The sequence below is a fragment of the Oncorhynchus gorbuscha genome, linkage group LG21, assembly GCF_021184085.1.
Source record: "Oncorhynchus gorbuscha isolate QuinsamMale2020 ecotype Even-year linkage group LG21, OgorEven_v1.0, whole genome shotgun sequence".
In the NCBI taxonomy this organism is placed as follows: Eukaryota; Metazoa; Chordata; class Actinopteri; order Salmoniformes; family Salmonidae; genus Oncorhynchus; species Oncorhynchus gorbuscha.
In genome coordinates, this window is record NC_060193.1 from 23,576,578 (window position 1) to 23,603,457 (window position 26,880).

General features: G+C 43.7%; 1 protein-coding gene across 37 annotated transcripts in view; it reads left to right on the forward strand.

The window, feature by feature from the left end:
* The window catches only part of LOC124008624 (receptor-type tyrosine-protein phosphatase delta-like), a 651,437-nt gene that overhangs the window by 571,018 nt on the left and 53,539 nt on the right, over positions 1-26,880 (forward strand). For 18 of the 37 annotated variants that reach the window (XM_046320037.1, XM_046320036.1, XM_046320049.1 and 15 more), the window contains 14 exons: positions 1,079-1,348; positions 2,245-2,826; positions 3,427-3,572; positions 3,690-3,834; positions 5,605-5,910; positions 6,764-6,957; positions 8,454-8,480; positions 9,285-9,402; positions 10,207-10,794; positions 11,262-11,362; positions 11,565-11,821; positions 12,900-12,993; positions 20,537-20,746; positions 22,287-22,447. In XM_046320037.1, the coding sequence (XP_046175993.1) occupies positions 1,079-1,348; positions 2,245-2,826; positions 3,427-3,572; positions 3,690-3,834; positions 5,605-5,910; positions 6,764-6,957; positions 8,454-8,480; positions 9,285-9,402; positions 10,207-10,794; positions 11,262-11,362; positions 11,565-11,821; positions 12,900-12,993; positions 20,537-20,746; positions 22,287-22,447 (3,199 nt within the window). The remainder of the gene's footprint in view (positions 1-1,078; positions 1,349-2,244; positions 2,827-3,426; positions 3,573-3,689; positions 3,835-5,604; positions 5,911-6,763; positions 6,958-8,453; positions 8,481-9,284; positions 9,403-10,206; positions 10,795-11,261; positions 11,363-11,564; positions 11,822-12,899; positions 12,994-20,536; positions 20,747-22,286; positions 22,448-26,880) is intronic. The other 19 variants (XM_046320039.1, XM_046320056.1, XM_046320053.1 and 16 more) reach the window with 3 other exon arrangements.

Sequence of the window (26,880 nt, forward strand, 5' to 3'; positions counted from 1 at the left end):
AACCTCAGAAAACATTGTGATTTGTGTTAAGATGACTCCTTTGCCTCTCCCTGTCCTCTCCTGTCACACTGTAGCACCTCCCCATATCTGTTCAGTGACGCTGTCCATTCGTCCTGCCCTGGCAACTCTATCTTAATAATAGCCAGTCGTGTTTATTTCCGTGCAACCCAAAGCTGCCAGCCTAACCCTAGGCACCCTCCCCATGTTTGATATCTGTTGTTTGTATGTCTGTGTTAGTATTTATTCTCCCTCTCAATCCTCCTCTCTCCTTCCCATTCCCAACCATGGTTGCCTTTCCAAACCAGCTATGTGCTTGTGTGCATGACAGAGAGCCCAAGCCCCCACGACAGGCCCGGCCTTGTATCTTCCCATTTGCATGACAGAGAGCCCAAGCCCCCATGACAGGACCCGGCCTTGTATCTTTCCATGTGCATAGTGCTGCATCATTTATTTTCAATCAATTTGTTTTTGGATCGGTTTCAAATTTTGATTTGGTTTTAGTTTCTACTTCGAACGTGGTTATTTTGGAACGTGTATCCACTTTTTTGATCTGAGAAGCAGAGTTGCACCATATTCCATGTACTTGTACCATAGTTGGATGTGTCTCCACCACGGAGCATCTGTATGTGTGATGTGAGAATGTGACGCGGCACATTTACGCCACATCAACTGGAAGAACGCAGCATTGAAGTTGTTCTCTTGATCACTTCACTCTGGCATGCTGTCGACCCTCCAGTTCCTCTGTGCTGTTCTCTTAATATCCGTATGAATGGTATCATTTATGCATGGTGTTTGTGATTGTTAGTCCGTAGCTAGTCCCATCTCTGAGCCCTGCTAGGCCTGGACCGAGTTGTGTGTGAAACTGTGTGTTTTACTCTCCATCCAACCATCACAGAATAAAAGATCCGTGTCTAAATATATTACATTAGATATAAAAGTAACATTTCTGGCAAGTTGTAAATATATTTGTTATCCTTGTATATGACTTATGAGTTTCTTTTTTTCTCGGCCGTTGATGGGAAACCTTGGCCTTGTGCAGCTTGTATGAGTTGTTACCCCTACCCTCTGTCTTCTGTAGTGCGCCGGGTGCCCCCGCGGTTCTCCATCCCGCCTACGGACAATGAGATCATGCCTGGAGGCAGCGTCAACATCACCTGTGTGGCTGTGGGCTCCCCCATGCCCTACGTGAAATGGATGCTGGGAGCCGAAGACCTGACGCCCGAGGACGACATGCCCATAGGGCGAAACGTTTTGGAGCTCACTGACGTCCGCCAGTCTAACAACTATACCTGCGTAGCCATGTCCACTCTCGGGGTTATTGAGGCGGTGGCGCAGATCACGGTGAAAGGTAACACCCGTTTACTTCTTCCTGTCATGTTTTGTTGGCCTCAGAAGGAGGGTTCCTAAAGCCTGGGATGTGTTGACATCAGCCTCAGTGCATTAGATGCTAGATTGAGAATCAGTGAAAGGGTTATCTTTCAACCAGGGGAGTTAAACATGGGGAGTTCTACATGGAACCCAAAAGGGTTCAACCTGATGACAGCTAAAGAACCCTGTGTGTGTGTGCGTGCGTGCACAGTGGGTATTGTTTGGTCTTCTCAGAAGGCAGGGTTCTTATCGGAGTGTAATCATATCTCCTCCGCTGCATACTAGAGAGAGATTCCAGATTCTACATTAGAGGTGGCATATAACGAGAATCCATCGCTCTCATGTCTTTCAATTCATGCCACCGGTGTAACAGCAGAGAAAAGCACGTCTTTTGTTGTACATGGGAGGCTTCCAGGACTTTTGGGCCTTTATCAGTTTTACAATAGTTCAAATATGGTTATAATGCACTGACGTGGCATACTAATAAGTAAGGCAAGGTTAAAACAAATATGACCTTTTATAATGTACAGTCTGAAAATAAATCTACAGTATGAAGGGTAGGAATGCTATTATTATTATCGTTGCACAGCCAGCCTATTTGTGGAAATGTGATAATGCCTGAGGAATTCATATGAAATGTTCAAGGTTTCTGTCTATTGTTAGTTATTATAAGTTTCACGTGAGGATATCCCATTTTCCTTGGATAAGTCACGAATAAGTCTCCAATATTCTCTTCTTTCTAACAAATAAATAGAGGTGTTATTCCATAGGAATTTGACCCACAACTGTTATTTGTACATTATAGTCATTTGTAGATTAACCATGTATATTGAGCATACATATTTTAAATCATATCGTATTTGTTTGTTATTCTAGCTTTGCCCAAGCCGCCCGGCATTCCCTTGGTGACGGAGCGCACGGCCACCAGCATCACGCTGACATGGGACTCAGGCAACCCTGAGCCAGTCTCCTACTACATCATCCAGCACAAGTCCAAGATCTCAGAGGACACATACAAGGAGATCGACGGCGTGGCCACCACTCGATACAGCGTGGGTGGCCTCAGTCCCTACTCGGACTACGAGTTCCGAGTGGTGGCGGTGAACAACATCGGGCGTGGGCCGCCCAGCGATGGCATCGAAGCCAAGACGGCCGAGCAGGCACCTAGCACGGCGCCCAGGCAGGTCAGGGGTCGTATGCTCAGTGCCACCACAGCCATCATCCACTGGGACGAACCAGAGGAGGCCAATGGGCAGATTATGGGCTACCGTGTGTACTACACCATGGACTCTGCCCAGCACGTCAACTTGTGGGAGAAGCAGATAGTGCGTGGGTCAAACTTCCTCACTATTCAAGGCCTCATCCCTAACAAGACCTATTACATTAAGGTCCTGGCCTACACGTCGGTGGGCGATGGACCTCTGTCTGCAGATCTCCAGATCATTGCCAAGACGGGGGGTAAGATCTGTGTGTAGCCGGCTTTTTGTGTGATTTTGTTTGGACCAAAGCCTTTACATGGACAATAACATTAACTGTATGTGAGCTAGTCAATACATTATTGTAGGAGCTGAAGCTCTGCAATGTTTGAGTTATGCGTAAACAAGCGCATCAACCAACTCTGCAATGGAGAGTATCAACATGCTAATTCGACAGCTAAGTGTCTTTCTGGGAAAACACTTCACTCACTCTGTCCTGTTAGTCAGATAAAAGTCTCTTCATCTTTGACCACAGCTGTAAACACTTGAAATCTCTTTTGGCTCTTGAGTGCCAAGCAATTTCCTTTTTAATTTGCCAGTCTGATTGACAGAAATCACAGTTTAATAAACAAGATTGGGGCCTTGTTTACTTCATTCAAATATATAAAGCAATATTAGCAATGACAGGTAATAGAAATCATGTATTAATAACAGGTTACTACCAATGTTATTATTAGTAAAAGTAGCCACAGCAGTACCAGCAGCAGCACTCGTCAAATATGTTTTAGCAGAGGTACGATGGAAGTGACAATGAGTAGCATTGGTGTAGTGGACCAAATGTGTATTTGTATTGCTTTCCCAGTCCCCTCTCAACCGACCGACTTCAAAGGGGAAGCCAAATCCGAAACAAGTATACTACTATCGTGGATAGCCCCTGCACAGACCGGACAAGACAATCAAATCATGGGATATGAACTTCTGTACAAGAAGGGGGACGACAAGGAGGAGGTAACTGGTTTCTCATATTCAATACATGGCTAGCTATACTGGCCCAATGTATCTTACACCCAATGGTATACCCTTTTCTTAATGTTCTGATCTGATGACATACCATTACCTCAACAGAAACGAATCAGCTTTGAACCAACCACCACATACCTGCTGAAGGACTTGAAACCCTTCACTACTTATACTTTCCAGCTAGCCGCGCGCAGTAAGCATGGTATCGGAGCCTACACCAACGAGATCTCTGCAGAAACCCCTCAAACACGTAGGTCCTCTTCCATATCTAATCTCTGGCCAGACAGTTTACCACTGGATGTGGAAACACCTTGGAGAGAGAAAAATCTAATCAATTTTCAAACGCATCTACCTTTGCCAATTTAGAATTGCAAATGCTAATTCTACAACCTTTTGCCAAAAACATGTTCATGACATGATACAAAGTAAATGTCATTGAAAGAGGTGGATGACTTAATAAAAAAATGTATGTAATCGAAAGAGGTGGGTGACTTTGAAAATTGACAAGTTCTGCAGCGATTGGAGCTGAAACGGGGTGTTTGGAACCTGACCATGCACCTATTCACTTTCAAATAGCTGCATGGACAGCGTTCACCAGGGCTCTCCTGTGAAGTCAACTGACAAGGTCACACTTTCTACAGAAGCTACTCCTCTTCAACACCTTTGATGTGCAAAACATCCTAACTAAGGCAAATAATAGATATGTGAATTATTCATTTCAATTTCAATTTTCTCTTTGTCTGACTGTCTTGACAGTTTTGATTAGGGGAAGGGCATGTTATCCCACTATTAAAAGCCTTGTCTCTTGACTTTGCGTGTCAGCCACGTCAGAATATTTGCGTATTGAGACTGAGCTTTCTATGGAAATACAATTCTGTACCTTTTATCTGGAGGTCAGTGGAGTTTCCCTTTCTCAGTATAATTAATCATTGGTGATGCCAACCCCTTAACAAAAGAATAAAATACAAAATTGCATAGACTACAAATACTGTAGAAAGCTCAAAAGCAAGTAGTATCACTGACGATAGAGAATTACCTTATTTTACACACAATAAGCCCTCAGGTTTATTGAAATTACTAAAGTATTGACCAATTTGTCAAGGCACCAAATTGAAAGCGAAGGACAAAAACATAGTGTATTTAGATATTTAAAATAAACCCGAGGTCTGTGTAAGACAAAAAAGAGAACAGAGACCAGGTAGGTATTAAGTTCAAAAAGTCCAAACTCGATGGGAGGTACCAAGAAAAGATGTCTGCATTGAGACTTTGAAAAGTCATTCATATCTCCTTGGGAAGTTCTCTGCTGTACAGTCAGGCTTTTACCACAAACCAACAGGCTTCGGAAAGGTTGGTGACCAATACAACTTTTTACACTTTGTTAGAGTTGAAGCATCAACCTTTATGTTTTTGGATTCGTGGTAACTGCTTGCCCAATGTTTGATATTTGTTTGATTTTATTTGGATTTTATGTGATCCAGTGAACTTTTACTGAGCAGTAATCGGATACGTTTATATTAAATGTGAGTTTTAGTCATGCTTATAAATCCAAGATATGAAGCCCTAGGCTGATAACAGCTTTTAGGAAAGAATATGTAAGGTATTATTTACAAAGGTAGGTTAACTATTTTGAAGGTGTTCTATTATCTCATGACAACCCCATCCATACATCCTCAGTGTGTGTGACTTTATTTATTGAGTTGACCTTGTTTTAAAAAGTGTTAGTCTTTTGTCTTTGCCTTTTGTCTCGTGTTAATTTGGGAAACCTCATTGACCTTTGATACCATTTCTTTGCAAACATTGTTTCAGTCCTTGTGGTTCGTCCTCATTTTGTGTCATATTTATTTTCCCTTTCCCTTTTTAATTGTTTGTTCGTTTCCACCACCATCATCCCAACCCCAAAAAAACTTCAACCTACCTGTGACACCCCTCGAAACAAACAAAATAAAACAACACCCCAACTGAAATGGTTGATCCAATCAAACAAAACCCTGCTCGTCCTCGAATCCACTCCTCCAATCAGAGCCCTCAGCCCCACCTCAGGATGTGAAGTGCTCTAGCCCCAGCTCCACCAATATCCTGGTAAGTTGGCGGCCGCCCCCTACAGAGTTACAGAATGGGATCATAACCAAGTATGCCATCCAATACGCTGCCACTGAAGGGGAGGACACCACCATCCGACAAATATCCGACATCCCTCCCGAAAGCGCCCAGTACCTCTTGGAAAACATGGAAAAATGGACCGAATACCGTGTGACAGTGACTGCTCACACAGATGTCGGTGAAGGACCTGAAAGTTTACCACAACTTATTCGCACCGAGGAGGATGGTATGTTTTTCTGAAACCGCTGCCCTGTTGCAAATCCAGTCCACCCTCTAACCTCTAACCCCTTTAGATACTGTCTAACAGCATCTACAGTCCCTCTGACCTAGCGTCCCTCCCTGCTTCTTCCTCCTGTTTCTAATAAAGCTGACTCCTAACTCATGCAACTTTGTTTTTTTTTTTACTGAACAGACTGCGACTGACTTTTTTGTAAATCTCAATGAACTTTTTGTCAGTATTTTTCAGCCTTTATCCTTTTATGCTTTTACTCAATTTCAACATATGGTATGGCATTTTTCTCCTGCACGGAAGCAATTCAGGCCTTTTGACTTCCAGTCCCAAACTGTCATTTAAAAAACTTTTTTATGAGAAAAAAACTTTTAGTTGTAACTTTTTTTTATAAACTTGACTGAATGGCAAGTTATGGACAGTGGAAAGGACACACTTTGGAAGGTATATTTTTAATGGCCAAAAACAACGATATTTTTTTCAATTTCATTTTTTCTTCACGCTTCATAGCCAAAATTCTTGCAGGGTGCTTCAAACTTTTGAAGCATTCCATTTGGCTCTTTTCTATTTTGACAAACACATTTTTATTCCATGTTTTTAATCCACTACTTCCATTTTTTTTGATGTTTCCAGATTAGGTCAGTTGTCAGACCTGTTTTTGGGTTTGTTTTTCTTTTCCCGTGCCGTTGTTGAAATATTGATGTCATACAGTGCTTGTTGCTCGCTCCCCTTTTCTAGATTTTTTCACCTCAGCATTTTGCTCTTTGGAGTTGGACAGAAATTAAAACGGGAAGAACGGGGTCCTCTATAATCTTGACCTTCTTTCTTTTATCCCATGGTGTTCCTCCAGTTCCCAGCGGCCCACCTCGTAAAGTCGAGGTGGAGGCTGTCAACTCCACATCAATTAAAGTGATCTGGCGCTCGCCGATGCCCACCAAGCAGCACGGGCAGATTCGAGGGTACCAGGTGCACTATGTCAGGATGGTTAATGGGGAACCCATGGGACAGCCAGGCATCAAGGACATCTTGATCGAGGATGCGCAGGTAAGCACCCTCCTCCTCCGCTTCCCTCTCCAAACTCGCACATCCTCTCGCCTTGAGACATTAGTTGACACAAGGATAGCTGAGGATAAGAGTCACACCTGCCAGGGTAAAATTACATAAAGGATATGCTACTAAGCAGTATAAAGTGATGTTAAAACCACACATTTTTATGATATGGTTAAACCTTATGACACAAATAATACTGAGCAAAAATATTAACGAAACATGCAACAATTTCAACAATTTTACTGAGTTACAGTTCATATAAGGAAATCCGTCAACTGAAATAAATTCATTAGGCACTAATCTATGGATTTCACATGACTGGGCAGGAGCACAGCCATGGGTGGCCCTAGGAGGGCATATCCCCACACATTTGGGATCCAGGTCCACCCACTGGGGAGCCTGGCCCAGCCAATCAGAGTTTTTACGAAAAGGGCTTTATTATAGACAGAAATACTCCTCAGTTTCATCAGCTTTTTGGGTGGCAGGTCTCAGGCGATCCCGTAGGTGAAGAAGCCAGATGTGGAGGTCCTAGGCTGGCATGGGTACATGTGGTCTGTGGTTGTGAGGCCAGTTGGACGTACTGCCAAATTCTCTAAAATGATGTTGGAGACAGTTTATGGTAGAGGAACTATCATTGATTTAACTGGCAACAGCTCTGTGGACATTCCTGCAGTCAGCATGCCAATTGCACACTCCCTCAAAACTTGAGACATCTGTGGCATTGTGTTGTGTTACAAAACTGCACATTTTAGAGGGACCTTACGGTGTCCCCAGCACAAGGTTCACCTGTGTAATGATCATGCTGTTTAATCAGCTTCTTGACATGTCACACCTGTTAGGTGGATGGATTACCTTGGCAAATGAGAAATGCTCACTAACAGGGATGTAAACAAATTTGTGCACAAACATTGTGTGAAATAAGCTTGTTGTGCGTATGGAACTTTTCTGGGATATTTTATTTCAGCTCATGAAACATGGGATCAACACGTTTATATTTTTGTTCAGTATAATTGTTCTCAGGACCTTTTGAAACCCATTGAGTATATCTATGATAAAATACACATTGTCTACACATGTCTATAAATAACCCTACACAGTATGTAATAATAATAATAATATATGCCATTTAGCAGACGCTTTTATCCAAAGCGACTTACAGTCATGTGTGCATACATTCTACGTGTCTCCTCCTATGTTACTCTCAATATCTGGTTGAGACAATCACAGGAGCTTTGGGGCCTTAATTTAGATCCAATGGATCACACATCTGTAAATTCAATGGAACTGACATAATCAAGAACTTATTGGGGGTCAGTGAAGGACATCTCTTAAGGGTAAAATCATCAGTCAGTATGATATACAGTATGTGTCTTGTCTGTGGCAACTATTCAACAACTCTCTCTAGTCTCTACTATCTTACTAGTGACCGGTGACTCTGTACTTAGTCTTTGTTTTGTTTCTTGTTTCCACTCATCTCAAATCGTAATCAGTGGGAATATGATGACTCAACTGAACATGTGAGTAGATACAGATACCTGATACAGTGTTAATCCCGTTCCTCCTTCATTCCCCTGCATGCTCTGTCTCCTCGGTTCATGACCTCCCCTTGGTTTTCATTTTTATGAACCTCACATCACCTCCTGACTCCTCTGAATCCCGCTAAGACAAAAAAGACAAAACATACACTACTTGTTTTGTACTTGTAAATTGAAGTGGAATGGCATGACTAGCAGGAATCCATATTCAATATTACGAGGCTATGCATAGTTTCTTAGCGGTGTTGATTATAATAAGCAAGCTTTTTGATTGGGGAACCTAGTTTATTGCAGAGCCGAGCACATCACAATTCATAAGATGATAATAAGGTACCATTGGTACTGCACTACTTACACCCTCTCCTTTTCAATGCATGGGGTGCAAGTAAGCATTTATTTGGACAATGTATACCATGTGTATCCTGTACATACGAGTAATGAAACTTTAGGCTGATGGTCCACCAGTCCAGATCGTATGCATGGAGCGAAGGATGATGTGGCAACTAGGCTATAGTTTTAAATACTATATAACAGGACCGTTGTTTTACCAACCATGTTCATTGACAGTTATTTGCTATTTCGTGAGATAATATCTGTGAGATAATGTATGTCCTCTGAATCAATGAGTTACAGCATAAATTCATGTACACAAATGTACATTAGTTTGGTCCTTTGTATAATGATCTTAATATACACAACATCCCTCATCACTCCCCCTCTTATGCCCAAATTGCAGTAAAATCTCAAGCAAGAGTAAAACAAATACAAATCGCTATTCTTCTACAGGAAATGGTCATCTCAGAGCTGCAGGCTGAGAGCACGTACTCGGTTGCCATGGCAGCCTACACGACAAAGGGAGACGGCGCTCGCAGCAAGCCCAAGCTGATCACCACCACTGGCGCAGGTAAGGGACCTGTCACCGCTGTTAATGTACCCTGTGATCATCCAAAAATGCATTTGTCCTGTAGAAAGCTGTGAAATTGCACCCAGTGAAAGGAAGCCCAAAAAAATGGTGCTAAGCAAACCTTTCCGCCCACGGCTATTAAAGTGTGAATGTGGCTAATTGCCACCTCAATTATAACAACAATTGTAATTCCGCTCACCCCCCCATTCTGACATTGGAATGCTCACAGGGGTTAAGGAACTAATGAAAAAATGAGGTGGGGAAATGGGGGAAGAAAAATACTTCCAAATTGAAGGCAGCCCGATGGTCTGTTCAGCACTCATTGGTTTCTTTTGAGAGAGCAGCATGACAGAATCCAAATGGCAATTCAGAAATACTTTGCTGTGTGTGTGAGACATAATTGCGCTGTCGTCTAATCCGTCTGAAAAGCCTTTCATGCCGCACCTGCCTGGCGTACAGATACAGATGGCTAGTGTGTGTGTGTGTGTTGGGGAGAGGATGGGAGCCTATACTCAGTAAATGCTTAAAAGGGAGGCCATATTGGTAGGTATCAAAGCAAACAGCATTAGCATTTATGCAAACAGGGTGTTAGCTATATACTGCTCTCTTGGTGGCTTAACACTTTACACATAACAACATCAGCCAGTGGTAACCCTTAACACTGTTATGAGTTGGAAAGGAGATCAGATTGTCAGGGATTATGGCTTGGGTTGTTTTTGGGTTGTCATCATCCTCTCAAACTTGTCATAATGTCTGTCGGTATTTGTATTGAATTTGTATTGAATTTGTTATTTTGTCTCTTAGTACCTGAAAAACCACGACTCATGGTCAGCCCTACCAACATGGGCACTGCCCTCCTCCAGTGGCACCCTCCGACGTTAACCCACGGCCCCCTGCAGGGCTACCGCCTTCGCTTTGGCCGCAAAGATGTCGACCCCCTGACCATCATCGAGTTCCCTGAGCGCGAGAACCACTACACCACCAAAGAGATCCACAAGGGGGCATCATACACATTCCGCTTGTCTGCCCGCAACAAGGTGGGCTTTGGCGAGGAGACAGTAAAAGAGATCAACACTCCTGAAGATGTGCCTAGCGGCTTCCCACAAAGCATTGCGGCCGAGGGTGGCACTACCACCACCATTCAGGTGAATTGGAATCCCCTGTTACTGGCGGAGCGCAACGGCATTATCGTGAAGTACGCCCTGCAGTACAAGGACATCAATAGCCCTCGGAGTCCCTCAGAACTCTTCATCACCGCCCCAGAGTCCACCGTCACCCTGGACGGCCTCAAGGCTGATACCACTTACGATATCAAAATGTGTGCCTTCACCAGCAAGGGCTCCGGCCCCTATAGTCCCAGTGTCCAGTTCAGGACACAGCCCTTGGATCAAGGTAGGACCCCACTCCAATTCCAACTCCCGCCCCCAATCCAACTTCACTCCACAACCACCATCAACAGCAACCACCTCGTCAAGCTTTAGTGGCAGAAGAACAAACAGAATGGGATTACTGATCTCATGATTGGTCAAAAAATCTCCTGTATGTATACATAGCCCTCCCACCCAATAAGAAAGACAGATATCATGAACAGGTGGAGTAAGTATATGTGTCCCATGTGTTGTCAGCTAAGCCAAAGGTGAGTCTGTAGATTATAAAGGGCTCCTGTTAATAAAAAGGTAAGATAAAAGAAAGCAAAGGTAAGATGGCAACACTGTAACCCTGCTAAGACCACACTAGTGCTGGTTTCAGACTGCTTGTAAAGAGAAACATGTTCAGGTAAGAGGTTTATTGCTCTGGAATCCTTTAAGGAGGGTTATGTTTGTTTTGTGTCTAAATCATCTGCTCCCCCTTTCTTTTAGCAGTGTTTGCAAAAAACTTTCATGTGAAAGCTGCCATGAAGACATCTGTGCTCCTCACCTGGGAGATCCCAGACAACTATAACGCAGCTCAGCCCTTCACAGTAAGAGTTTTTTGATTATCTTCCATATTTTAATAACAATGGTCGAGGATCCAGAAAATATCAAGTGACATGAGCCAAAAATATAGTAGTCACATAAATATCTGAACAAGTCCGGACATTTCCCTGACTAAACAGACTTCATATGTTGGATTAGTGCATCTCCTCAACATTCACACACACTCTCCTAACATTGCAAATACAGATCCTCTATGACAATGGCCAGAGCGTGGAGGTGGATGGCAAGCTCACTCAGAAGCTTATCACGGGTCTGCAGGCCGGGACGCAGTACTCCTTCCTGCTGACCAACCGGGGCAACAGCGCCGGCGGTCTCCAGCACCGCGTCTCCACCATGACCGCCCCGGACATCTTGCGCACCAAGCCCTACCTGATTGGCAAGACCAACTTGGATGGCATGGTCTCTGTGGAGCTGCCCTCAGTCCAGACTTCAGAGAAAGTCAGGTGAGTGGCGGGGATTAAAACTAACGCTAATGCTAATGGATAATTGCAGACTTGTATTTATAGAGCTGGCTATTTAGCCTAATTTGAATTTACTTAATTCAATTGCCTCGGTGGCTGCCCTAATCCATTTATTTACCTTGCGCTCATCTTTGGGTTCAATTATATCAGCAGGATACCATTTAAGCTTATTTTTCCTCTCAATAAGTGAAAGGGGCAAGATTTGACACTGCCAGATTTTGTGGCACTTTATTTTTTAATACTGTTTGAAAGGTCAGAACATCAGCACTGAAGAGGTCATCACTTTCTGTAGTGTACCCTGTATATTACATTAATTGCATTGTATCAAGCCTGTTCTTATTGTTCTCTGTTCATCAGAGAGAAGATGACACAATGAATTCTCCCATCCAATTTAACCCACTCCCCAGTATTAAGCCTTGTAATGTCTCTTTCAGCCTTTCCAACTAAGCTCTGGGTTGTCAAAAGACCAATGCGCAGATCTGGCACTTCAAACCAATCTAGGGTTTTGATCTTGCTGGACGCACTCGAGCCCACTCTCCCCTATGCCAGTGCTTGAGCTAATTAGCTTCTCATCAGCCTACCACACTGCCTTCCTGGCTGACGCTAACTAGCACCGTGCCCAGTCTGGAGAAGCCCTGAAAAAACTCTGGTAGAGGCCTTTATCTCCCTTGTCGCCCCAATGGAGGGTTGAAAATCCCTCTAATTCCAGCTCCTCTTCTCACTCTCACGGAGGGGTACTAATTAGCCCGCGGGTAAAACAGTGCGCCGACTTCTCTGATGATAACGGGCTAGCGTAACTAGCTAATGGCGCGATCATTTGTCATCTTTGTCTCTTGTCCTCCACGCCTCCTACCCTGTTACACCTACAGGATAAGGCTCCTCAGGGACGCTATACATTTTTGTGTATGAAGCTCAAAGCTTTGATCTTGGTTTGTTTTGTTTACAATACAATGGTGTATTGTAAACATCTTATGGAGTGAACTGAGAATGACCTTTGACCTTGAAGAGCTTGAAATACCTTGTCATTCAGTTGTTTTTTTGCTTTTCCTCCCATTTCCAGGGGATACTACATAGTGGTGGTGCCTCTGAAGAAACAGCGCACAGGAAAATATCTCAAACCCTGGGACAGTCCAGATGAAATGAATCTAGAAGAGGTAGGTACCACAAAATGGTCCAAAAAATCTGACAAAAAGTCCTTATTAAACATTAACATTCAATTGTGGAATCTCAGTATTTACTGAATTGCAATGGAATGGTGGTGGGAAGAACTCGACTCTAACTCTGCAGATACGAGAGGATGGGGTGGGGAAACCTGGGGATGGGGCTCGTTGATTAACGCAAATAGCTGCAGAGAGAATTATTCAAATGTGAAATAGGTAGAACATGGAGTAGTCATCAAGTGCACTGAAACACAACCCCCCCTTCCCACCCCCTCTCCCTCTCAACGGTAATTACCTGAAGAGTTGCGTCAAGCCTCTGTGTTCTTATTCAAGGGAAAGGTAGCACACTGCTTATGCACAAAGTACTTGACAACTTTTATATTTAGCCAGTCTAGGTATATCTGAAGCTTTTGTGCTCTGTGTATCCTTAGGTACATTTGGGGATAAGCTGGCGTAATAATTTAGCCTTCAAACGGTGAAATGTGTGTATTCTTTGTGATGCGTCATTCACATATAGACCACCTCTCAGTTATGTTAATGGCCTTCAGCACACCACAAACTCACCTACCTAATGAATGTAAAACGTTCCTAAAAGTCATAAGATACTGAGGATGGCATTCAATCAATTGCAGTAAGTAGGTCTCCAGATAGAGCTTCCGGAAGTGTGTTTGAACTCCCTCTATCCAGGACATGCTGCTGTACAGTACAATGCACTTCCAAAAGCACGATTCAGAAATCCAGTGTCTGCAATTGATCAAATAAAATCAAATGTTATTTGTCATACTGCCACAGCAGATCCACAGATGACGCAATCTCTATTGCACTCCACACAGCCCTTTCCCATCTGAGAACGGACAGTGCTGGGGCTGTATGTGAATTGGAGTGGATTCCATGGTGTCTGGGATGATAGTGTTGATATGAGCCATGACCAGCCTTTCAAAGAATGTCATGGCTACATATGTGAGTTCTACGGGGTGATAGTCATTTAGACAGGTTACCTTGGCATTTTTGGGCACAGGGACTATGGTGGTCTGCTTGAAACATGTAGGTATTACGGACTGGGTCAGGGAGAGTCTGAACATATCAGTGAAGACACTTGCCAGCTTGTGAGCGCATGCTCTGAGTATGTGTCCTGGTAATCCATCTGGCCCTGCGGCCTTGTGAATGTTAACCTGTTTAAAGGACTTACTCGCATGGGCTACGGAGAGCGTGAACACAACAGCTGGTGCCCTCATGCATAGTTCAGTGTTGCTAGCCTTGAAGTGCCAATACAAGGTATTTAGCTCATCTGGTAGGCTCGCGTCACTGGACACCTTGTGGTTGGGTTCCCCTTTGTAATCTGTGATAGTATGCTCGCCCTACCACATCCAATGACTGTCAGAGCTGGTGTAGTAGGATTTGATTTTGGTCCTGTATTGTCGCTTTGCCTGTTTGATGGTTAATCAGAGGGTGTAGCAGGATTTCTTATATGTGTCAGGATTAGAGTCCAGCTACATGAAAGCAGCTCTGGCCTTTAGCTCAGTGCATATGTTGCCTGTAGTCCGTGTCTTCTGGTTGGGATATGTACATACATTCACTGTGGAGACAACGTCATAGATGCACTTATTATTGATGACGGTTACATTTACATTTACATTTAAGTCATTTAGCAGACGCTCTTATCCAGAGCGACTTACAAATTGGTGCATTCACCTTATGACATCCAGTGGAACAGTCACTTTACAATAGTGCATCTAAATCTTAAGGGGGGGGGTGAGAGGGATTACTTATCCTATCCTAGGTATTCCTTAAAGAGGTGGGGTTTCAGGTGTCTCCGGAAGGTGGTGATTGACTCCGCTGTCCTGGCGTCGTGAGGGAGTTTGTTCCACCATTGGGGGGCCAGAGCAGCGAACAGTTTTGACTGGGCTGAACGGGAGCTGTACTTCCTCAGTGGTAGGGAGGCGAGCAGGCCAGAGGTGGATGAACGCAGTGCCCTTGTTTGGGTGTAGGGCCTGATCAGAGCCTGGAGGTACTGAGGTGCCGTTCCCCTCACAGCTCCGTAGGCAAGCACCATGGTCTTGTAGCGGATGCGAACTTCAACTGGAAGCCAGTGGAGAGAACGGAGGAGCGGGGTGACGTGAGAGAACTTGGGAAGGTTGAACACCAGACGGGCTGCGGCGTTCTGGATGAGTTGAAGGGGTTTAATGGCACAGGCAGGGAGCCCAGCCAACAGCGAGTTGCAGTAATCCAGACGGGAGATGACAAGTGCCTGGATTAGGACCTGCGCCGCTTCCTGTGTGAGGCAGGGTCGTACTCTGCGGATGTTGTAGAGCATGAACCTACAGGAACGGGCCACCGCCTTGATGTTGGTTGAGAACGACAGGGTGTTGTCCAGGATCACGCCAAGGTTCTTGGCGCTCTGGGAGGAGGACACAATGGAGTTGTCAACCGTGATGGCGAGATCATGGAACGGGCAGTCCTTCCCCGGGAGGAAGAGCAGCTCCGTCTTGCCGAGGTTCAGCTTGAGGTGGTGATCCGTCATCCACACTGATATGTCTGCCAGACATGCAGAGATGCGATTCGCCACCTGGTCATCAGAAGGGGGAAAGGAGAAGATTAATTGTGTGTCGTCTGCATAGCAATGATAGGAGAGACCATGTGAGGTTATGACAGAGCCAAGTGACTTGGTGTATAGCGAGAATAGGAGAGGGCCAAGAACAGAGCCCTGGGGGACACCAGTGGTGAGAGCGCGTGGTGAGGAGACAGATTCTCGCCACGCCACCTGGTAGGAGCGACCTGTCAGGTAGGACGCAATCCAAGCGTGGGCCGCGCCGGAGATGCCCAACTCGGAGAGGGTGGAGAGTAGGATCTGATGGTTCACAGTATCGAAGGCAGCCGATAGATCAGCCGATAGCCGGCAGCCGATAGTTACTAATGTGGTAAACTCCTCAATGCCATCGGATGAATCCCGGAACATATTCCAGTCTGTGCTAGCGAAACAGTCCTGTAGATTAACATCCGTTTCGTTGGACGACTTACATATTGAGCGTGTCACTAGTACTTCCTGTTTAATTTTTTGCTTGTAAGCAGGAATCAGGAGGATAGAGTTATGGTCACATTTGCCGAATGGAGGGTGAGGGAAAGCTTTGTATGCATCTCTGTGTGTAGAGTAAAGGTGATCTCGACTCTAGTTGCACGCTGGTAAAACGGACTTCAATTTTCCTGCATTAAAGTCACTGGCCAGTAGGAGCCCCACCTTTGAGTGAGCATTTTCTTGTTTGCTTATGGCCCTATGCAGCTTTTAAAGTGCGGTCTTAGTGCCAGCATTGGTTTGTGGTGGTAAATAGGTAGCTATGAAAAATATAGATAAACTCTCTCTGTAAATAATCTGGTCTACAGCTTATCATGAGGTATTCTAACTCAGGCGAGCAGAACCTTGAGACTTCCTTAACATTAGAGATTGTGCACCAGTTGTTAACAAAGAGACACACATTTACCATGTCCTTGTTCAGCCGCGACTCATAGAAACATAGGATATTACAGTTCTTCAGATCACATTGATAGTATAGTCTCGAATGGAACTCAGTTTTTTCTTCAGGGAGGTATCCAGAGAGTCTCGTCAGGTATCCCACACAACGCTGTCTCCTTCTTCGAGTGTCAGGGACTTGGGCCTGGTCCGCGATAATCATTATGTCTTTCGTCACCGACTGATTGAAGTAAAAGTCCTCGTCCAAATGGAGGTTAGTGATAGCTGTTCTGATGTCCAGAAGCTCTTTTGGGTCATTTTCTCTCGTTCCATTATTTATCCCAACCCAAGTGTGAACAGGTTTTAGCCCTTTTTGCGTCACTAGACTTTTGATGCAAGTAGATCGGTTTAGGGATAGATGAATATCTATTTAATACTTTACTTGTCATTGTGGGTAGGTACTTGGGGATGATTTATTCCTAATTCAATAAATAGAGCAAACAAAAACACTATGAGCATACACTTTATCTCTTGAGAAGAACCATGTTGTTTCACTGAGTCTCATCTGTCTCAAGCCTTGACCAATAACCAGAAAGTCGCCCCCTCCCATCAGAAATTGTTTGGTTGTCAGTATTGGGCTCTCACCTTTTCACAAATTTTCCCAAGGGCGGCTTGTTTTAGCCGTGTTGACAAGGGATATGATTGAAGACATTATCGAGTAGTGACGACACCCCCAGAGCCAAAGCCAGTGTAGAAACTTGATAGACACACACGCACTCTAGAGAGAGAGATATGAAGTTGGCTCACGTTGATACGACGCGTACTTTTGGGTAGGCTTAAACCACAAACACTGAACAAAAATATAAACACAACATGTAAAGTGTTGGTCCCATGTTTCATGAGCTGAAATAAAAGATCCCAGAACTTTTCCATACGCACAAAAGTCTTATTTCTATCAAAGTTTGTGCACATATTTGTTTTACATCCCTGTTAGTGAGCATTTCTCCTTTGCCAAGATAATCCATCCACCTGACAGGTGTTGCATATCAAGAAGCTGATTAAACGACAGGAACATTACACAGGTGCACCTTGTGCTGGGAACAAGTAAAGGCCGCTCTCAAATGTGACATTGTGTCACACAACACAATGCCATAGATGTCTCAAGTTTTGAGGGATCATGCAATGGGCATGCTGACTGCAGGAATGTCCACCAGAGCTGTTGCCAGAGAATCGAGTGTTCATTTCTCTACCATAAGCCGCCTCCAACATCATTTTTGAGAATTTGGCAGTATGTCCAACCGGACTCACAACCGCAGATCACATGTATGGCGTTGTGTTTCAGAGTGCCCCAAGGTGACGGTGGGGTTATGGTATGGGCAGGCATAAACTACCAACAACAAACACAACTGCATTTTATTGATGGCAATTTGAATGCACAGAAATACCATGACAAGATCCTGAGGCCCATTGTCGTGCCATTCATCCGCCGGCATCACTTTATGTTTTAACCCAGACCCCATGTTGCAAAGATCTGTACACAATTCCTGAAAGCTAAAAATGTCCCAGTTCTTCCATGGCCTGCATACTCACCGGACATGTCACCCATTGAGCATGTTTGGGATGCTCTGGATTGACAGCAAATTTGTACAGCCATTGAAGAGGAGTGGGACAACATTCCACGGGCCACAATCAACACTATGCGAAGGAGATGTGTCGCACTGCATGAGGCGAATGGTTTTCACACCAGATACTGACTGGTTTTCTGATCCACGCCCCTACCATTTTTTAAAGGTATCTTTGACCAACAGATACATATCTGTATTCCCAGTCATGTGAAATCCATAGATTATGGCCTAATGAATGTATTTCAATTGACTGATTTCCTTATGTGAACTGAAATTGTTGCATGTTGCGTTTATATTTTTGTTCAGTATAAATCAAGCAGACATAAAACCAGTAAGTTGGCTCACCCCATTACATACACTGAATCATGTTTTGTTGGCGTTATTGCACCCAAAACCACATAGGTATACTTAGACCTTGTTATGTAGCCTATAGCAATAGCACTTGAGCGTAGACCTGCATAACATTACACTTTCCCATAAGAGCGAGACAAATGTGGCTTTGTTTTTTTGCCTAAGCAATCACACTCCCATTGTACGAATATGATCTGATTCACGTTCTGATCCAGTTGACTGGTGTTGCTAGTGGGTAAATAATATCTGGTCTCCCTATTAGTGCAGTGTTACAATGGAATTTGTGATGGGGGCTAGCCTGGTGCTAATGCTCTGAGGCAGAATTTTTCTGTTATGACACACTGCACTTGCTCAGGGACTCACCACTTTCTTGGATGTAGGAAATTGAGCCAAGGGTGTTCTTTGTGTGTGTGTGTGTGTGTGTGTGTGTGTGTGTGTGTGTGTGTGTGTGTGTGTGCGTGCGTGCGTGCGTGCGTGCGTGCGTGCGTGCGTGCGTGCGTGTATTTAATTACCCATGCTCAGCAAGAAACAGAACACCATTTCATTGTTGTTGAATTGATACCTTTAGGGGCTTGGTACTTACAGTACATTTGGTGCGCTCAGCACTTTCAATGAGTAGCCTCACCTATATTGTGTAGCATGCCACAGGGCATTTGCTATTATACTGTTTTAATAAGTACATTCCAATGACTACAAGCCATCATGTGGTCATGATGGTTCTAAAAAGGTTGCTGGTGTCTGGGGAGTCTGATGGGAATATATCAAAACAATATTAAGAGAATGAAGTCCATCTCTACCTATTGACAAGTATTCAGTCAGTTTACCATATATTTGCCTCTCATTCATTCTCAAGATTATGCATTATGCGTACACACACATCAAATCAAATCAAATTTATTTATATAGCCCTTTGTTCATCAGCTGATATCTCAAAGTGCTGTACAGAAACCCAGCCTAAAACCCCAAACAGCAAGAAATGCAGGTGTAGAAGCATGGTGGCTAGGAAAAACTCCCTGGAAAGGCCAAAACATAGGAAGAAACCAAGAGAGGAACCAGGCTATGAGGGGTGGCCAGTCCTCTTCTGGCTGTGCCGGGTGGAGATTATAACAGAACATGTCCAAGATGTTCAAATGTTCATAAATGACGAGCATGGTCGAATAATAATAATCACAGTAGTTGTCGAGGCTGCAGCAAGTAAGCACCTCAGGAGTAAATGTCAGTTCGCTTTTCATAGCCGATCATTAAGAGTATCTCTACCACTCCTGCTGTCTCTAGAGAGTTGAAAACAGCATGTCTGGGACAGGTAGCACGTCCGTTGAACAGGTCAGGATTCCATAGCCGCAGGCAGAACAGTTGAAACTGGAGCAGCAGCACGGCCAGGTGGACTGGGGACAGCAAGGAGTCCTCATGCCAGGTAGTCCTGAGGCATGGTCCTAGGGCTCTGGTCCTCCGAGAGAGAGAAAGAAAGAGAGAATTAGAGAGAGCATACTTAAATTCACACAGGACACCGGATAAGACAGGAGAAGTACTCCAGATATAACAGACTGACCCTAGCCCACCGAATCATAAACTACTGCAGCATAAATAATGGAGGCTGAGACACACACACACACACACACACACACACACACACACACACACACACACACACACACACACACACACACACACACACACACACACACACACACACACACACACACACACACACACACACACACACACACACACACACACACACGCAGAGCAGGGCATCTATTCCTATTCTATTTCATGCCACTGGAACTTCAAAACATTGTCGTCTTTCAACAACAACAAAAAATAATATTTTTTAAAACTTGAAATCATTTTGAAATGTTTGACAGTATTCACGGTTATTATAGAAGCTCATTTCGGAAAATCCACACATCTTGAAATCCTTGCAGCATAAAACAAATGAAATCCAAATGGGAATATTTCCTCTTCCGTTGCAATCAGTAGTTTGAGCTTTTGTAATCAGAAGGGATGTAACACAGATTTGTAGTTGTGTGTGTGTTTGTGTCCATGTGTGTATGACTGCAAAACAACATTTTTATCGACTGTCTAGCTACATCGTCTCAACTCTTTTCACTTTTAGCTGCTCAAAGAGATTAACCGAACAAGCCGAGGCCTTCGCTTCCGGAGGCAAGCTGAGCCCAAAGCCTACATCGCTGCCTACTTCAAAGACCTTCCTACCGAGTTCACTCTGGGAGACACCAAGATCTATGGGGACTTTGAAAACAAGCAGCTCGCCAACGGCCAAGAGTACATCTTCTTTGTGCTTGCTGTCCTCGAGATCTCTGAAAATGTAAGTACATGCCTTGTTATGCTTTTTTCTAAGAAAACCTCTCTCTCTCTCTCTCTCTCTCTCTCTCTCTCATCCTTTGTTTCCTTCTCTTCTCTTAGACACTCCACTCCATAAAGGAATTAGTTCAGACAGGCGCAACAGTCGTCCCTCTGTCGATTTCCTTTTCCAGGAATAATTTTCCCTCATGTTTAAAGTTGCGTATTAAACGTCAAAGACCGAAATCAATTGCATCTTGGCAGGGGGCACGTCCCTTGGCTGGATGTGCTACGTCAAGTCTGTTTGAGCCCTGGTCCCTGAAAAAGGGCAAGAAGAGCCTGCTACTGTATAGGGGAAATCCCCCAAAGGCTCCTGTCAATCGCAGGAATAACTCGATAACGGGACTCCTCTTTAATTGCACACCTACGTGTGGACGCCATTAGCTCCATTATCTCCTCCACTGTAGCTAGGGTGTGTGTGTGTGTGTGTGTGTGTGTGTGTGTGTGTGTGTGTGTGTGTGTGTGTGTGTGTGTGTGTGTGTGTGTGTGTGTGTGTGTGTGTGTGTGTGTGTGTGTGTGTGTGTGTGTGTGTGTGTGTGTGTGTGTGTGTGTGTGTGTGTGTGTGTGTGAGAGACGAGAAGGAGAGTGTGGATCAAAGGAGAAAGGGGCATGATTAGCTGGCTAAATGCATCAGAATGATGGATTTGATGACCTGGGAGGTTTTAAGGTAGTCTGTCTTGGACTCCGCCCAGTCTTGACTACAGATCTAGGAGGATGATAATGGCAGGTGGGCGAGCGGACAAAATGGGGGGAAATCTTTAATTTGCCCACCACAGCACTGATTGGCTTTTTCTTTGCCCCAAAGCCCCCAGTCTTTATCTCGTTCCGCTCAGAACGGCATAAATGTACTCAATCAAAAATGAGAGATGTTACGGATATTACGAACGTGCCCATTTCATTTGAATAGTTGAATTTGTACATTTGCATTGACACAATAACTTTGAATGGGCAAATCTTAGCCTACTCGGCACACAAGTTGTCCTGATGTCTTTGTGAAAGTCAGACTGACCGAATATACATGTACTTGAAGAGGAACAGTTGAAACTTGGACACTTTTGAACTTGCTGTGGCCTCACAGAAGGGCTGAGGTCTATTGATTGGAGCTCAGCTGTGAGAGTTGTGTGAGAGATGTGAGAGAGTGCAGGTTGTTTTTCTACAAAGCTACACAGTCAGGAATAAGATATCACTTCAGGAACCTAGGAACATAGTCTGAACTGGGACCACAGAATATGTTTTCAAAGTCATGGGTGGCAGAGAAATAGTGGCATTAGAGTCAGCCAAAAATATTTCCTATTATTGCCTGGATACCTAACTACATTGTGGTGATAAAACAATTTCCCATTCTCTACTCTACTCTATACTACCTGCTTGGTAGTGTAGAGTACGCCTATTGCGTGGTTATTAAATAAGTTATTTCACTAGTAGTTTATGTAAAGTGTAGCCTGAGAACACCAATAAAATAACACAGTGATGACTAATACAACTCCCCTTCCTCTCTTTCCCAGACCATGTATGCCACCAGCCCCTACTCCGACCCTGTCGTGTCAGCCGACCTTGACCCCCAGCCAATCATTGATGAGGAGGAGGGACTTATCTGGGTGGTGGGCCCAGTGCTCGCTGTGGTCTTCATCATCTGCATCGTCATCGCCATCCTCCTGTACAAGAGGTAAGGACTAAAGAAAGGGAAGCACACGAGTGAGTGAGAGAGAGAGAGAGAGAGAGAGAGAGAGAGAGAGAGAGAGCGTGAGAGCGTGAGAGAGAGAGAGAGACTTGCATCATCAAAGTCAAACGAAGCACATTCAAATACACTGTCACACAAACAGTCTACCTATCAGATAGACACACTCAATCACACACACACACACACACACACACACACACACACACACACACACACACACACACACACACACACACACACACACACACACACACACACACACACACACACACACACACACACACACACACACACACACACACACACACACACACACACATACACAGAAGACATCAGAGCAGCTCTTTGTCTGAACCTCCAGCGGAAGCTGACCGTTCGCCCCCACCGTCCATCAGTCAAGCGTAGAAAGGGAGCGCTCAGAGTATCTGCTGTGTGGCAGTGCATGCTGCTTTAGAACCACACACATACACAAGAGAGCCAAGCTCCAGGCCTGTTTTGTGGGACACATTTCTCTCTATCCTAGCTTCTCCCTCTTATATTTTTCACCTTATATTTTTCACCTTGATTGAATACTGCTTTGGGCCAAGTGAAGCAGTCTCCATAGCATCCACATTGAATGGCACTGTAAAGTGTATTAACACATTACTGGGAGAATCAGCCCTGAGAGAATTGAAGCCTGGGCTTATAGTCAGCCTATCAATAGATATGTTTTTCACTCAACGCCAATCGAAAACGAACATAGTACCCCTGAATGCATAGGTATTTGTTAAATATGTCACTATAATCGGAAGGCAATCAAACATCATTGAGTCCTATGGCTATTTGCTTACACTAGGCGTTGATTGTCCTTCCATGTTGACTGTTTTGGTCGTTCAATGCCAGGGGCACCCGAGTAGAGCTTAGAGAGGCTGCTGCCTACATACAGACTTGGCCACTTAAATAAATGGCCACTTAAAAAAATGGGTCACTAGTCCCTTTAATAATTAATAATGCCACTTTAAGCGTGTTTACATATCTTGCATTACTCATCCAATATGTATATACTGTATTTTATACCATATATTGCATCTTGCCTATGCCGCTCGGTCATTGCTCATCCATATATTTATATGTATATATTATTATTCCATACCTTTAGTTAGATTTGTGTGTTTTGGGTAGTTGTTGTGGAATTGTTAGATTACTTGTTTTTTATTGCTGTACTGTTGGAACTTGAAGTACAAGTAATTCACTACACTCGCAATAACATCTGCTAACCATGTGTATGTGACCAATAATATTAGATTTGATTTGATTTAAGAACTAACTGTCAGGTATGGAATCAACGTAGAGGGGTCCTCCTCTGGTTTCTGTTTGCGCCTGGGAAGATTTACACAACAATTACCAAGTCAATGTTACCAGAGCATTTACTAAGTCAATGTCACCACCGTGTTTACTAAGTCAATGTCACCACCGTGTTTACTAAGTCAATGTCACCATCGTGTTTACTAAGTCAATGTCACCACCGTGTTTACCAAGTCAATGTGACCACTGTGTTTACTAGGTCAAGGTCACCATCGTGTTTACTAAGTCAATGTCACCACCGTGTTTACCAAGTCAATGTCACCACTGTGTTTACTAAGTCAATGTCACCACTGTGTTTACTAAGTCAATGTCACCACTGTGTTTACCAAGTCAATGTCACCAGCGTGTTTACTAAGTCAATGTCACCACTGTGTTTACCAAGTCAATGTCACCACTGTGTTTACCAAGTCAATGTCACCAGCGTGTTTACTAAGTCAATGTCACCACTGTGTTTACTAAGTCAATGTCACCACTGTGTTTACCAAGTCAATGTCACCATCGTGTTTACTAAGTCAATGTCACCACCATGTTTACCAAGTCAATGTCACCACTGTGTTTACTAAGTCAATGTCACCACCGTGTTTACCAAGTCAAGGTCACCATCGTGTTTACTAAGTCAATGACACCATCGTGTTTACTAAGTCAATGTCACCACCGTGTTTACCAAGTCAAGGTCACCATCGTGTTTACTAAGTCAATGACACCACTGTGTTTACCAAGTCAAACTCACCAGCGTGTTTGCTAAATTAATGTCACCACCGTGTTTACTAAGTAAATGTCACCACTGTGTTTACTAAGTCAATGTCACCATCGTGTTCACTAAGTCAATGTCACCACTGTGTTTACCAAGTCAAACTCACCAGCGTGTTTGCTAAATTAATGTCACCACCGTGTTTACTAAGTAAATGTCACCACTGTGTTTACTAAGTCAATGTCACCAGCGTGTTTACTAAGTCAATGTCACCACTGTGTTTACTAAGTCAATGTCACCAGCGTGTTTACTAAGTCAATGTCACCACCATGTTTACCAAGTCAATGTCACCACTGTGTTTACTAAGTCAATGTCACCACCATGTTTACCGAGTCAATGTCACCACCGTGTTTACCAAGTCAATGTCACCACCGTGTTTACCAAGTCAATGTCACCACTGTGTTTACTAAGTCAATGTCACCACTGTATTTACCAAGTCAATGTCACCAGCGTGTTTACTAAGTCAATGTCACCACTGTGTTTACCAAGTCAATGTCACCACTGTGTTTACCAAGTCAATGTCACCAGCGTGTTTACTAAGTCAATGTCACCACTGTGTTTACTAAGTCAATGTCACCACTGTGTTTACCAAGTCAATGTCACCACTGTGTTTACTAAGTCAATGTCACCACTGTGTTTACCAAGTCAATGTCACCAGCGTGTTTACTAAGTCAATGTCACCACCATGTTTACCAAGTCAATGTCACCACTGTGTTTACTAAGTCAATGTCACCACCGTGTTTACCAAGTCAATGTGACCACTGTGTTTACTAAGTCAAGGTCACCATCGTGTTTACTAAGTCAATGTCACCACCGTGTTTACCAAGTCAATGTCACCACTGTGTTTACTAAGTCAATGTCACCACTGTGTTTACTAAGTCAATGTCACCACTGTGTTTACCAAGTCAATGTCACCAGCGTGTTTACTAAGTCAATGTCACCACTGTGTTTACTAAGTCAATGTCACCACTGTGTTTACCAAGTCAATGTCACCAGCGTGTTTACTAAGTCAATGTCACCACCATGTTTACCAAGTCAATGTCACCACTGTGTTTACTAAGTCAATGTCACCACCGTGTTTACCAAGTCAAGGTCACCATCGTGTTTACTAAGTCAATGACACCATCGTGTTTACTAAGTCAATGACACCATCGTGTTTACTAAGTCAATGTCACCACCGTGTTTACCAAGTCAAGGTCACCATCGTGTTTACTAAGTCAATGACACCACTGTGTTTACCAAGTCAAACTCACCAGCGTGTTTGCTAAATTAATGTCACCACCGTGTTTACTAAGTAAATGTCACCACTGTGTTTACTAAGTCAATGTCACCACTGTGTTTACCAAGTCAAACTCACCAGCGTGTTTGCTAAATTAATGTCACCACCGTGTTTACTAAGTAAATGTCACCACTGTGTTTACTAAGTCAATGTCACCAGCGTGTTTACTAAGTCAATGTCACCACTGTGTTTACTAAGTCAATGTCACCAGCGTGTTTACTAAGTCAATGTCACCACCATGTTTACCAAGTCAATGTCACCACTGTGTTTACTAAGTCAATGTCACCACCATGTTTACCGAGTCAATGTCACCAGCGTGTTAACCAAGTCAATGTGTTTACTAAGTCAATGTCACCAGCGTGTCGGGACTTTCCGGGAACATAACCAGGAAATGTTTCACTTGTTAAGATACATTTGTATGTAGTAGAATTGGTGCCCTGTGTCAGGAGCAAAGGACAACATTCATGTTACTGTGTGTGTTGCGGCAGGGGGGAAGGATGAAATAATAGCCCCACAGCATTGCTGATTAACTGTATAAATCAGTCACAGCAAGATGCACACCTACATGCACACTTGGATACAGGTCACAAAATTGTTTATGTTCATCTGAGCTGAAAGTGAAGGTTCCCTATGTCCCAGACCCCATTATAGATCACAACAAACTTATATAAGTGGCTTTTGTTACAACGTTAAACTCCAATTGTATTATCTAATCTTTTTTTATGTATTTTCTTAGAAACTCTATGCAAGCACATTATTTTGTATAATTAGTAATCATTATTATCACAATTGTCCTGTGTTGTTGCCTTGATGTAGTTATTCTTTAGGATATACAGTAATCAGATACACAAGAGCCCTTCCATGCTCGAGTGACAAACAATCACCTGAAACTACTAAATAAACAATACATCTTTGGATTGCACCTGGTATGAGATTATATGATTTTAAACGACAAGTACCCAAGGTGACATAATTGAGCGTGGTGTCGGTAGTGAAAGGACACTAATATCGCATGCCAACCAACATTGAGATGCGATTGTTGTC